This window comes from Oryx dammah, unplaced genomic scaffold (genome assembly GCF_014754425.2).
Source record: "Oryx dammah isolate SB20612 unplaced genomic scaffold, SCBI_Odam_1.1 HiC_scaffold_1, whole genome shotgun sequence".
Taxonomy (NCBI): domain Eukaryota; kingdom Metazoa; phylum Chordata; class Mammalia; order Artiodactyla; family Bovidae; genus Oryx; species Oryx dammah.
The window spans coordinates 68979351-68993992 of NW_024070185.1; the positions used below are offsets into that span (position 1 = coordinate 68979351).

At 43.5% G+C, this 14642-nt stretch overlaps 1 protein-coding gene across 1 annotated transcript in view; it reads right to left on the reverse strand.

The window, feature by feature from the left end:
• LOC120865773 (tumor necrosis factor receptor superfamily member 10C-like) overlaps positions 1-14415 on the reverse strand; it is a 51679-nt gene extending 37264 nt beyond the window's left edge. The window contains exon 1 of the mRNA XM_040243148.1: positions 14006-14415. Within this exon, the coding sequence (XP_040099082.1) occupies positions 14006-14176 (171 nt within the window). The 5' untranslated portion in view covers positions 14177-14415. The remainder of the gene's footprint in view (positions 1-14005) is intronic.
• Between the last annotated feature and the right edge of the window lie 227 nt (positions 14416-14642).

Consider the following 14642-nt stretch of genomic DNA (forward strand, 5'->3'; position numbering starts at 1 on the left):
TACATGCAGCCTTTACTCAATCATTCAACCACCAGAGGAGTACCCACTCTGTGCTGCCTGCTTTAGGTTTCAGGAATACATTGACAGCTACTGAAAACAAGACAGGTAATAAGTAGCATAACATCTCTTAGAGCAACCAGTCTACCACAGCTGGCTCCCTTCCCCTCCAGGAACCTGATCTCCCTCCTTCACCACTTCCTCTTGGGGCAGAAGATCGGACCAGAACGGCCTTTTCCTGTTTCTCCTGCAGTTCTGGGCAAGCAGAAGGGCGAGGGTCCCACAAGGTCCATCACACGCTCATCAGCACGGACTCTGTCGTTTTTCCAGCTTTAGTTTCATTACTTTCTGTTCTAATCTGTATTATTTCCTTCCTCTGCTTACTTTACCTTTAGTATGTTCTTCATTTTCTAGTGTCTCACTGTATAGTATTAGGTTATTGATTTGAGATTTTTCTTCTTCCTTAAGGCAGTCATTTACAGGCATAAATTTCTTTCTAAGTTTTCAGCTGCTTTAGCTATATCCCATAAGTTTTGGTATGTGGTATCTTCAGTTTCATGCATCTTAAAAGATTTTACAATTTCTGCTATCTTCTTGGACTAATTGGTTACTGGAGACTGTGTTATTTAAATTTCATCATAGCTGTGAAGTTCCTCCGTTCCTTCCTGTTTGTGATTTCTAATTTCTTTCCATTCTGGTGGGAGGGTACGTGTTCTGTTACGGCTCTCCTTTGAAATACATTGATATTTGTTTTATGAGCTAGTATATGGTTTATTCTGGAGAATGTTCCATGTGCCCTCGGGAAGAATGTCTTTTGTTGTTGACTGGAGTATTCCAGAGACGTCTGCTAGGTCTAATTGTTTTATAATGTTGTCTAAGTCTACCATTCTCTTGCTGATCTTCTTTCGGTTCATTATGAATCCTTACAGATTAAGGAAATTACATTTCTAAGGGTGATTTGTGTTCTGAGTACTTTTTTTCCAGTTTGTTTTTAATCTTTGTCATGATTTCTTCCCTTTGGCTTTCTTCTTAATTTTTATATAGCCTTTAGGCAAGTTTTATAATTTGTTGTCATACTGAAGGAGTTCATCCTCTCTCCAAAGTGGTAAGAAATTTTTTCTCATATTTTTGCAGTACTTTCCTGGTTTCATATATTACAATTAATTCATTGATCCACCTATTTTTAATTATCCAATAAGAAGAACATAAGGAAGAAACATCATTATTTTTCAGAAGGCATCCTAGTTGCTGTATCATCATTATTGAAAATTTTTTATCACTGATAGGAAGTGTCATCATCATAACACATTATTAAGGAAAGGTTTTACAGGTGGGGTTTTTTTTAAGAGCATCTTTCATTATTAATAAATATGAATTAGATGAGAGAGACAGATCCTGCAAGGAAGACAGGTCATCTGAAGGAGGAAAGCCCAGGAGGTGAAGGTCAAGCCTAGGGACATGGGGTCCTGGGCTGTGACAGCTCTTCCAAGTCTTCAGCTCAGTTCCAGATCACAGAACCCCCTTCCTTTGGGTCACTGTGTGACTCTCTACAGGTCGGACCCATTTTTCCTCTTGTTTTCCTGCCAGGGCCCAATGGCATGAGCTTTGTTTGAAGGCTCTTCCCTCATCACTGTATTTTTTCTGTGCCTCTTTGTGTCTCTTAATGACTACGAGCTCGTTGAGAAAAGGAATTAGGACTTCCTTCTCTAAGTTCTAGAGGCCCTGGTGGTGCTGTTCAACAGAGTAATCACCAGGTCCTTATGGGAATGGAGCACTTCAAACAGCTTCTCTGAATCAAGATGTGTTGCAAGTGAAAAATACATTATGAATTTCAGAGACAGTATTTAAGAAAAAAAAGTCCATCGATGTTTTATATTGATGTTGTTTGGTCACTAAGTCATGTCCAACTGTTTGCGACCCCATGGACTGTAGCCTGCCAGGATCCTCTATCCATGGGATTCTCCAGGCAAGAATACTGGAGTGGCTAGCCACTGCCTTCTCCAGGGGATCAGGGGATCATTCCCTTCTCAGAGGATTTTCTCGACCCAGGGATGAAACCTGGGTCTCCCGTGTGGCAGACAGACTCTTTACCATCTGAGCCACCAGGGAAACTCCTGAGCTTCCCTGGACCCCATTTTCCCCCCTCTTCCTATAGAGCCCCATCACCCCCAGGCTTTCACATGCTGGTGGGGTCATCTGAGGCTGCAGAGGCCCCTCCGCATCCGACTGTGTGGCCCCACCCTGCTCCCTGCAGTGTCCATCCCCACACCTCTTCAACACATTTCCCCTTAGGCCAAGCTAGCTTTTCCACTGGGCACAGTAGGCTGCAGGTTAGGGCCCGTGATCCCATCAGTGGCCCACGAAAAATTTTACAATATATATGTAGAATCTAGAAAAATGGTACAGATGAACCTATTGCAGGGCAGGAGGAGGGACACAGATGTAGAGGACACACATCTGGACCTGGGATGGGGGCGGAGGTGGGGGAGGGAGGGATGGGACGAACTGGGAGATTGGGATTGACATATATACACCGCCACGTGTAAAATAAATAGTGGGAACCTGCTGTATAGCATAGGGAATTCAGCTTCATTCTCTGTGATGACCTAGAGGATTGGGGAGGTCCAAGAGGGAGGGGTATGTGTATACATATAGCTGATTCATTTCATTGTACACCAGAAAATAATACAATATTGTAAAGCAATTATACTCCAATTTTTAAAAACATCTTGAAATCATACAAACCTATTTGGATAGAGTTCAGTCTCAGTTATATTCATCTTTATACCTATTGAGTCCTAAATATAATCTTTAATTTTTTTGTAAGCAAGAAGGGGCCTAGAAAGAACAAAGGTGCTGACAGCAGACAGAAGTCATAATGAGGCCATGTGTGTGCTCCTTCAAGGTTCCTATAAAACCATGAGCCAACTTGACTGGCCTCACACCAAGCCCTTGTTCCCCAGTAGACCTGAACCTTTCCTATTTGGGGACTTGAAGGTCAATAGTAATTCGCTGTCCTCTGACACTCCAGTGTTGGCTGAGGTTGGTAGGAAGAGTCAACAGGTAGAGGACGAGAGGGCCTCGTATTTAAAGCTTGACTGAAGGATGAAGCTTAGCTTGTGCCCACACCCTTGTGACCCTTGACCTGGATGAGGCCCCCCTCCCAGAACTCCCCCTGCAGCCCAGGGAGGCCAGGGTGGGCCTTGCAGAGGCCCTGCAAGGACAGCTCTGAACACTCAGCAGGAGCCTGGGGGCTGCAGTGCACAAGCCTGGATCCTTCTCCCGCCCAATGAGGGGGAGTGAGGGGATCCTGACCTGCAGACAGCAGGAGCCTGTCCCCCCTCCACTGTCTTGTCGGGAGACCTGGGACAGGAGGTTGCCCCTTCTTTCTCCTCATCCAGCCAGCTGTCCCTGATGGGTCCCCTACGTCATTCCTGTGTCTGTACCTAGGTGCCCTGATAGGAAGTTCGTGGCCATGGCCTGTACCCCCTGGAGCAACGTCAAGTGTGTGGACCAAGAATCAGGTACCCTGGCCCATGAGGAGGCCCTGGATCCATGAGCCAGAGACTGTCCATCACTCCCTCTCCCTCCTCGAGCAGTTCACACACACACACACACTTTTACAAATAAGCATTATACATAGTGCAAACAAACAAAAAAATCAGGTATCAGGATCAAACGTTAAGGAACTATCCTCAGGTTTTAAAAGACATTGATCTTTAGTGTATTAACTATAGGTTTTGTTTTGTGAAGCCCAAGAATACTGAAGTGGGTAGCCTATCCCTTCTCCAGGGGAACCTCCCAACCCAGGAATTGAATCGGACTCTCCTGAATTGCAGGGGAGTTTTTACCAGCTGAGCTAGCCAGGAAGTCCTACATATGGCAACTTATATCTATAAGTCTATTTTAAGTTGATAACAAGTGTGATCCCATTCTAAAGCTCATCATTTTTAGTCTCCTACCCCCAACACAGTACATTTTTGATGTCACATTTCACATCTTTTCATCTTGAATATTCCTTTGTTAATTATTATAATCATAGGTATTTTTACTGCTTTTGTCTTTAAGCTTCATATTAGCTTCATAAGTAATCAAACCAGTACTGTTACTAAATATTTACCTTCCAGTGAGATTTATTCCTTCATATCTGTTCTTGTTATTATTTGATGGCTTTTATTTTCAGCTTAAAAAAGAAAAATGTTTAACATTTGTTGTAAGGCCACTTTAGTGATTAACTCCTTTAGCTTTTGTTTGTCTAACCATAACTATAACGTGCTCAGTCATGTCCGACTTTTTGGAGCCCACCAGGCTCCTCTGCCCATGGAATTTTCCAAGCGAGAATACTGGAGTGAGTTGCCATGTCCTCCTCCAGAGGATCTTCCCCACCCAGGGATGGAACCTGCATCTCCTGAGTCTCCTCAGCTGGCTGGCGAGTTCTTTACCACTAGCACCACCTGTCTGGAAAACTGTTTCTCTCTCTTCCATTTATGAATAATCACTTTGCCATGTAGAGTATTATTGGTTAGATGTTTTTTCCCATTTAGCATTTTGAATATATTGTGCCACTCCCTCTGGCCTGCAATTTTTGTGCTGAAAAGTCTGTTGATAGCCTTATGGGGGTTCCCCTGTATGTAACAAGTTGTTTTTCTCTTGCTGTTTTTAATATTCTCTCCATATCTTTAACTTTTGACATTTTAATTATAATGTGTCTTAGTAAGGATCTCTTTAAGGTCCTTATTTGGAACTTTCTGAGTTTCCTGTATCTAGATGTCTGATTCCTTCCCCACATTAGGTAAGTATTCAGCCATTATTTAATCAAGTAAGTTTTTTGCCCCTTCCTAGTTCTTCTCCTTGGAGTGAAGATGCTCAGTTGTGTCCGACTCTTTGAGACCCCATGGACTGTAGCCCACCAGGCTCCTCAGTCCATGGAATTTTCCAGGCAAGAGTACTAGAGTGGATTGCCATTTCCTTCTCCAGGGGATCTTCCCAACCCAGGGATCGAACCCAGGTCTCCCGCACTGCAGGCAGATGCTTTACTGTCTGAGCCACCAGGGAAGCCCCTATAATGCAGTATTGCCCTATAATGTCCTTTAATGTTGTCCCATAAGTTCCTGAAGCTACCTTCACTTTATTTCATTCTTTTTCCTCTCTGATGTTCTGATTGGGTGAGTTCCACTGCCTTGTCTTTTAAAAAACATTTAAAAAATATATATATTTGTCTATTTATTTGGTTGCATCAGGTCTTAGTTTTGTCACATGGGATCTTTCATAGCTGTGCATGGACTCTCAAGTTGTGGTGTGTGAGCTCAGCAGTTGCAGCGTGGGCTTAGTTGCACCGTGGCATATGGGATCTTAGTTCCCCGACCAGGGATTGAACCTACATCCTCTGCATTGCTTTCTGGTAGCTCAGCTGGTCAAGAATCCACTTGCAGTGCAGGGGACCCCAGTTCAATTCCTGGGTTGGGAAGATCTGCTAGAGAAGGGATAAGCTACCCACTCCAGTAATCTTGGGCTATCCTGATGGCTCAGCTGGTAAAGAATCCACCTGCAATGCGGGAGACCTGGGTTTGATCCCTGGGTTGAGAGGATCCCCTGGAGAAGGGAACAGCTACCCATTCAAGCATTCTGGCCTGGAGAATTTCATGGACTGTATAGTCCATGGGGTCGCAAATAGTCGGACACGACTGAGCGACTTTCACTTTCCTCTGCATTGTAAGCTGGAGTCTTAACCACTGGACCACCAGGGAAGTTTCCACTGCTTTGTCTTTGAGATGACTGATCCTTTCTTTACTTTACCTAGTCTGCTGCTGAACCCTTCTATTGTTTTTCAGTTCAGTTATTGTATGTTTCAGCTCTGTGGCTTCTATTTGACAGTTTCTTATATTTTCCATCTCTTTGTTGAAGTTTTCACTGTGTTCATCCATTCTTCTCCCCAGTTCAGCAAGCTTCTTTATGACCATTACTTTGAACTCTTTATCAACTAAATTATTTATTTCCATTTCATTAAGGCTTTTTCCTAAGGCTTTATCTTATTTAGTCACTTGGAACAGGTTTCTCTCTTTCTTCATTTTGCTTGACTCTCCGTGTTTGTTTCTATACAGTAGAGGAAACAACCACCTCTCTCCTAGGCTTGAAGGAGTGGCCTTGTGTAGGAAATGAATTTTTCATTCAGCCCTACCCCTGCTCTTAGTCATCTCTCAAAATCTTGGGATTGCTGAAGCAGCCTACTATATTTTTTAAGAGTTCCCAGTAGTTGAGCATGTGCCAAGACCTGTCCTATGGCAACGGAGCAGGACACTATGGTCCCTGCCCGCCCCCCCACCCCCCAGCAACTATGTCCTCTGCCTGCCTCTTGTCTATGTAAAACTTTAGTCCAAGAATAAGTTTAATCAAAGAAGTGAGAAATGCAGAAACAAAGGAAAATAGTCAAAGGAGATCAGATAATAATAATGTAGTCATTAAGCTTAGTCAAAGATTTTAGTTCTTTCTCAAGGGCAATAGATAATATTCTGAGCCATATCCTGTGAGCTGTCTTTTTTTAAAATTAATTTAATTGGAGGCTAATTACTTTACAATATTGTAATGGTTTTTGCCATACATTGACATGAATCAGCCATGGGTGTACATGTGTTCCTCATCCTGAACCCCCTCCCACCTCCCTCCCCATCCCATCTCTCAGGGTCATCCCAGTGCACCAGCCCTGAGCACCCTGTCTCATGCATCGAACCTAGAATGGCGATCTAGATAACTATAATGTTTCTAGATAATATACATGTTTCAATGCTATTCTCTCAAATCATCCCACCCTCATCTTCTCCCACAGAGTCCAAAAGTCTGTTCTTTACATCTGTGTCTCTTTTGCTGCCTCGTGTACAGGGTTATCATTACCATCTTTCTAAATTCCATATATAATATATGCGTTAGTATACTGTATTGGTGTTTTTCTTTCTGACTTACTTCATTCTGTATAATAGGCTCCAGTTTCATCCATCTCATTAGAACTGATTCAAATGCACTCTTTTTAACAGCTGAGTAATATTTCATTGTGTATATGTACCACAGCTTTCTTATCCATTCATCGGCTGTCTAGGTTGCTTCCATGACCTAGCTATTGTAAATAGTGCTGTGATGAACATTCGAGTACACATGTCTCTTTCAATTTTGGTTTCCTTGGTGTGTATGCCCAGCAGTGGGATTGCTGGGTCGTATGGCAGTTCGATTTCCGGTTTTTAGAGATCTCCACACTGTTCTCCATAGTGGCTGTACTAGTTTGCATTCCCACCAACAGTGTAAGAGGGTTCCCTTTTCTCCACACCCTCTCCAGTATTTATTGTTTGTAGACTTTTTGATAGCGGCCATTCTGACCGGTGTGAGATGGTACCTCATTGTGGTTTTGATTTGCATTTCTGTGATAATGAGTGATGTTGAGCATTTTCATGGTGAGCTGTCTTACAGATGCTGAAACCCCAGGTGGAGAAGTTAACTACATGATGACCAGACTGTACCTGGGACATGAGCTGCCCAATTCCAAGAACTGGCCTCAGAGAAACGGGAACAAATGGACCCTGGAACTGTACCTAAAACAATCAAGATGATGCCGGTCAGACCACCGATGACCAATTTGAAGATGACTATCAGAGCTGACTCTGCTGTTTCTATATGTGGCTCTCTCCTCGCTTCTGTCTATAAAAAGTTCTTGCCCACAGGTTGCTGGTGGGGGCCGGGGAGTCGGCCTTTGGATAGAGGTTCACCACTCTCGGCCCCCAGTTGCCAGCATCTGAAATAAAGCAAACTTTCCTTATCACCAACCTGGTCTATTTATTGGCTTTTGGGCAGAGAGCAGCCATACCCATGCACACACTTTCAGTAACACTATCCCAAAGGGGAAGATCTCAGTGCCTAGATTGAGGTTGACTGGAAGTCAGCCACATACACACACAAAGAAATTTACAGGCCAATATTCTTGATGAACACAAATGCAAAAGTCATCAACAAAATTCTACAAAGCTGAATTCAACAGTACATTAAAAGGACCATACAACATAATCAGTGGGATTTAGTCTAAGGATGCAAACTATGGTTCAAAATTTACAAATCAAAAAAAAAATCACAAATCAGTCAATGTGATATACCACATTAGTAAAATGAAGAACAAAAGTCATATGATCATCCCAATGTGTACAAAAAAAGCATTTGACAAATTCAATATTGATTTATGATAAAACTCTCAACAAAGCAGACACAGAGGAAATACACCTCAACATAATAAAACCCTATGTGACAAGGCCACAGCAAACACCACATTCAATAGTGAAAAGCTTGAATTATCTCCTCTAAGATCAGGAACAAGATAAAGACACTCACTCTTATCATCTTTATTTAACATAGTATTGGAAGTCCCAGCCAGAGCGATTAGGTAAGAAAAAGAAATAAAAAACCATCCAACTTGGAAAGGAGGAAGTAAAACTGTCACATTTTGCAGGTGACATGATATTATGTATAGAAAATGCTAAACATTCCATTTAAAAAAAACCTCTTAAGACTAACAAATGAATCCAGTATAGTTACAGGATACAAAAATCAATATGAAAACATATGGTGCATGAATAACAAACCAGCAGAAAGAGAAATAAGAAAATAATCTAATTTACAATTGCATCAAAAAAATAAAATTCTTTGAATAAGTTGAATAAATTTAGCCAAGGAGGTCAAAGACCTGTATATTGAAAACTGCATTGAAAAAGATACAAATAAATGGGAAAAAAATCCATGCTTATGGGTTTGAATAATCAATATTTTTAAATGCCCATATACCCAGAGAAATCTATAGATTTGATGCAATTTTTATCAAAATTTCAATGGCAATTTTCACAGAAATAGGAAAAATAATTAAAATTTTTATAGAACCATAAAAGACTCTGGAGAGCAAAAGTAATTTTTTAAAAAAGCTAAGGAAGGCTGGTGGCCTCTTGCTTCCTGATTTTAAACTATGCAAGTGAAAGTGTTAGTCGCTCAGTTGTGTCCGACTTTGTGACCCCATGGACTGTAGCCAGCCAGGCTCCTTTGTCCATGGAATTTTCCAAGCAAGAATAATGGAGTGGGTAGCCATTCCCTTCTCCAAGGGATCTTCCCAACCCAGGGATCAAATCTGGGTCTCTCCCACTGCAGGCAGATTCTTTACCATCTGAGTCACTGAGGAAGCCCTGTATTGGAAAGGGAGAGTCTTAACCACTGGACAGTCAGGGAAGTCCCTCAATTAAGGATTTTTGCATGTATATTTATAATAGATGTTGATCAGTATTTTTTTTTTTTTTGTAATGTCATTGTAAGTTTTTGATACCAGGGTTGTGCTGGCTTTATAAAACAGTGAAGAACCATTGCTTATTCATATTTTCTGAAAGAGCTTGTATAAGACTGATATTATTTTTTCTATGAATATTTATAGAATTCATCAATGAAACTACATGGGCCTGCAGTTTTCATTGCTGTAAGATTTTAAGTGATGAATTCTAATTCATCAGAAGATATAGGATTAATCAGATTTTCTTTTCATCTTGTATCTGTTTTGCTAAATAATATTTTCAAGGAATTTGTCCATTTTATTCAAGTTGTCGAATTTATCAGCATTAAATTATTCATAAGTTCCCATTATTGTCCTTTCTATGGCTGCAGAGTTTGTTATAATATCTTATCATTAATTGCTGATATTGTTTTTTTTGTTTTTTGGCCTGCCTTTTTTCTTTTAAAATTTGGTTTGTTAATTTTATTAATTTTGTTAATCATTTCAGAGAATCAACACTTGGTTTGTCAATTCCTTTCATTATTTGTATTCTATTTCATTGATTTCTACTCATATTATTATTTTTTTCCTATTCTTTTGAGTTTAATTTGCACTTATTTTATGGTGATTTAAAAATGTGAATCTTCAGGTCGCTTTTTTTTCTTTAACTAAAAAAAAATTTTACTCCCCATTTCTCCCAACCGCCTATTCTTTTTAACAGAACATCTTTAATTGGAAGAGTTTCCCAGGTGGCGCCAGTGGTAAAGAACCCACCTGCCAATGCAAGAGACTTAAAGAGATGTGGGTTCAATCCCTGGGTCGGGAAGATTCCCTGGGGGAGGGCACGACAACCCACTCCATTCTTGCCTGGAGAGTCCCTTGGACAGAGGAGCCTGGCGAGCTACAGTCCATAGGGTTACAAAGGGTAGGACGTGACTGAAGTGACTTAGCATGCACTCACACTTTAATTCGGAGAATGTGATGGCAGCCCACTCCAGTACTCCTGCCTGGAAAATCTCATGGACAGAGGAGCCTGGTGGGCTGCAGTCCATGGGTCACTAAGAGCTGGACACGACTGAGTGACTTCACTTTCACTTTTCACTTTCATGCACTGGACAAGGAAATGGCAACCCACTCCAGTGTTCTTGCCTGGAGAATCCCAGGGACAAGGAAGCCTGGTGGGCTGTCTATGGGGTCGCAGAGAGTCGGACACGACTGAAACGACTTAGCAGCAGCAGCAGCAGCACACTTTAATTGAAAACTGCACAGTTTAAGCACTGTGTTAGCAGCTTTTCACAAGTTTCCGTGAAGTATATATTCATTAACATTTGTTTTGAAATTCAAAAAAATATTCTTTTGATTTCATCTAAGAACCATAATGATTTGAAGGATGTTGCTTAATATTCAAATTTTGGAGTCTTTTTCTAGAGATCATTCTTGACTAGCAACGTAATTTCATTAAAGTCAGAGAACAGAGTTTATATGATTTCATTGCTTTTAAACTTATTTAGACTTTTTAAATTGTCTAGAATGTGGTCTATCTTAGTGGAAGTACCACATTCATCAAAAAAGAATGAGTCTTCATTAGATGTTGCAAATGTGCTCTCTGAATGTCAATTAAATCAAGATGGTTGGTTTTTTTCTTTTTTTTTTTTAATTTGGTCTCTCTGTGCAGCTTTGAGGATGTTAGCTCCTCAACCAGTGAACTTGTTGTGCCCTCCATAAGAGGGCAGAGCCCTAACCACTGAACTGCTAGGAGAATTCCCATTGTGGTTGATAGCGTTACTTTTGCTGTTGTTTAGTGGCTAATTGTGAGAGACTCTGCGACCCCATGGACTGTAGCCTGCCAGGCTCCTCTATGAGATATTCCAGCAAGAATGCTGGAGTGGGTTGCCATTTCCTCCTCCAGGGGATCTTCCCCAGCCTAGGAATCTAACCTATGTCTCCTGCATTGGCAGACAGATTCTTTACCGCTTAACCACTGGGGAAGCCCGATAATGTTACTGCCCTTTTTCATTTTCATTAAAGGGTGAAATGATAGTCCTTTGATTTCATCAATTTTTGCTTTATGTATTTTTAAAGCTCTTTTATTAGGCACAATATATTTATGGTTAAGATGTCTTCCTGATGAATTGACACTTTTAACACTAGAAATGAACGTTTAAAAATTTTTTGGTAACATCAGATGAAAACTTGAAATAGTCTTCTATGGACCTGGGCAATCCCTCAGCATTGACATTCAGTTACCTCTGTTCTGTCCCCAGCTTGCTGATCACATTTCCCATCACCCAGATCATAACCCCCATGCCCCTCAGAGCAGGACAAAACACTAACATTAGTGCAGGCATCTTAGAACCCACACCACCCACACATTCAGGGGGAGTCCTGTCTGCAGCCTGCTGAGTGAGTAGCCCTGTGCAGGGGCTGTGGGGCACCGGGGACAAGGCGAGGTCCTTCCTTTCTGAGCTCAGGGCAGTTCTGGCCACAGGAACCTGAGGCAGAGACAGCAATCCCTATAAAGTCACCAAGGTGAAAAGAGCCTGGAAGGGCTGGCTGCAAGGCAGATGTGACAAGACTCCCAGTGGCAGGGAACAGGTGGGGACATGTAGGGGAAAGTCCCACAGAGCCAGGATCACAGACAAGAACGGAGTCAAAGTAACGGGAGTTGGGGGTTGGGGGGCAGCGGGGCTGGGATGGACAAGGAGGAGGCTTCCTGGTGTGTAATCTCCATTGCACGCTGTTTGAGAGACAAACACTGAGGTGCACCAGGGTGCGGTGGAGATGTGAGACTTTGCCACTCACAGACTTGTGTGTGTGGAGGGTGGGTTGGGGGTGTGAGAGAGACAGACAGACAGAGGAGGGAGACAGGAGGGCTGCGGTGGAGCAGCAGTGTGGGACAAAAGAGGGAAATGAGGGAACCTCCCTGGCAGTCCAGTGGTTAGGATGACGCACTTTCACTGCAGGGGTCAAGGTTGGATCCTAGGTTGGGAACTAAGATTTCTGCAGCCTTTGAGCCTTGGCCAATTAAAAGAAAGAAAGGAACTGAGAACGGACGATGGATTGTGGCAGCGTCTTCAGTTCAGCTCAGCAATTTGTCCACTCTGCCACCAACCCAAGTTCAGAGATGAGTCACGAGTGGGGATCTCCCTTCATGCTTCTAACCACTTCCCGCAAGTGACGCAGCACTCTTAGCTGGGTTTGCAGAGTCTAATTGGACCTTGCTGCATGCCTGTGTTACTTTCCCGAGCTGATGCAACTGTTTTAGGGTCTAGTTTGATTTTCACTCTCCCTTGATAGGTCAACCAAAACAACACTACTCTTTCCTCCCTGGGGACAAATGGGCCCTAAAAGCTGCACCGTTACTTTTTTTTTTAACAACTGCTGCTGCTAAGTCACTTCACTCGTGTCCAACTCTGTGCAACCCCATAGACGGCAGCTCACCAGGCTCCCCTGTCCTTGGGATTCTCCAGGCAAGAATACTGGAGTGGGTTGCCATTTCCTTCTCCAATGCATGAAAGTGAAAAAGTGAAGTCATTCAGTCATGTCCAACTCTTAGTGACTCCATGGACTGCAGCCTACCAGGCTACTCCGTCCATGGGATTTTCCAGGCAAGAGTACTGGAGTAGGTCGCCATTGCCTTCTCCATTTTTGAACAAAAGATTCTTTAAATTCTATAGTGCTGTACAATTTTCAAGCTATTCACACACATGATTTCATATAATCTCACAATAACTCTTCTTTTCCCCTCATCCCTATCTTGCTCCTCCCTGCTTCCTTCTCCCCCCTGGTAACCACCAGGTTGTTCTCTGTTATCTGTGAGTCTGCTTCTTTTTTTGTGTTACTAGTTTGTAATTTTTATATGGCACGTGTAAGTGTAAGTAACATCATACAGGATTTCTCTTTCACTCTAAACTTCATCACATGTGACAAAGCCATAGCGTCAGACTTGTTCTCAAGGTCTTCCTGTGGTCTGAGACCTGTTTCTTCTAAGATTTGTGTGCCTGTGGGTAGTTGTTTTTACAAGTGAAAAGACAGCTAGGTTAACAGTAAACCATTTCGCCTGGAATTCAGGGCAGCCATTAAATAGTTTTTTCAGCATGAATGCCACACCTGTTTCAGACTCAAAACAGAAATCAAAATAACATCTTCAGACCCTTTCCTCCTAAACTACACAGAGCCTCTGAGGCTAGCCGCTTGATTACTGGGGATTTACCCTGTAAGCTCCGTGGGTTGCTGCGGAAGAAAGTGGAAGGAATTTGCAAAATGACCGACAGCAGCCGAGAAGGGGTGCTGAATGCAACGGAGGGTGGGAAAGCTACTGTAAAAATCCAGAGGAAGAATAGATGCGATGAGCATGTTCTAGAATCTCAACATAAAAGGGGAGGAGGGAGGGAAAGGAAGAAGGGAGATAGAAGGATGAGGAGGGAAGGAAGGGGAACGAGGCTTGCAAAGGGGTTTTCCATTCCTTTTCCTTTGAAATTTACTTCTGGGACAGCCAGACAAGCCTAGGACCGGGACGGAGAACACGGGCTCTTCTCCCTCTGGGCCCTGGTCGGTCCTGCCAGGCCCTGACCCTCCTCCTTTCCCCCATTCAGCCCACGGTAGATCTTGCTCTGACATGCCCCGGCCGCAGCTGACCTGGGCATGCACACCGTCGGGTCTTTTCCCGCCGCCATTTACCGGCCACCCGGCGCGCCTTCCGGAGCCAGTGCCCACAGTGGTACTCACCCGCAACAGGACACCCATGACGACGATGAGGTGCCCGAACCGAAGTTTGGGGCCACCGGAGCGCTCTGCGCCGGCGCTCGAGGAGGCCGGTGCCCTCCGTCCCCGCTGCCCCTTGCGGCCGGGCAGCGTTCGCTGTCGAGGTCCCCGCAGGTTGATGGTAGGTACAGCCATGAGGAATCTTCGCGGTCGTCCGTGGAACTTGGAAAGCTGGCCTCTGATGGCCAGGCGTCGGAGCTCTTCTGTATACCTCCGCTCCCGCGCTCTGTACTCAGGCTTCTGGAAAAATCAGGCGGCGGTGGCCCCGCCTTGATCACTCAGGATATTGCTCAATCAGGGCCGGGGAAAATAAGAACCTTCGTCTTCCTCTCGACCGAGAGTTGAACGCAGCCTGCGTGCGTGCTCATTCGCTCAGTCGTGTTCGACTCTTTGCTGCCCCCATGGACTGCCTCCCACCAGGCTTCTCTGTCCATGGGCTTTCCTAGACAAGAATACCGGAGTAGGTGCCATTTCCTCCTCCAGGGCATCTTCCCGATCCAGGGATGGAACTATCCTCTCCTGCATCTCTTGCATTGGCAGGCGAATTCTTTACCACGGAGCCACCTGGGAAGTCCAAAGCACGAAGAGTTGGCATTAAAGG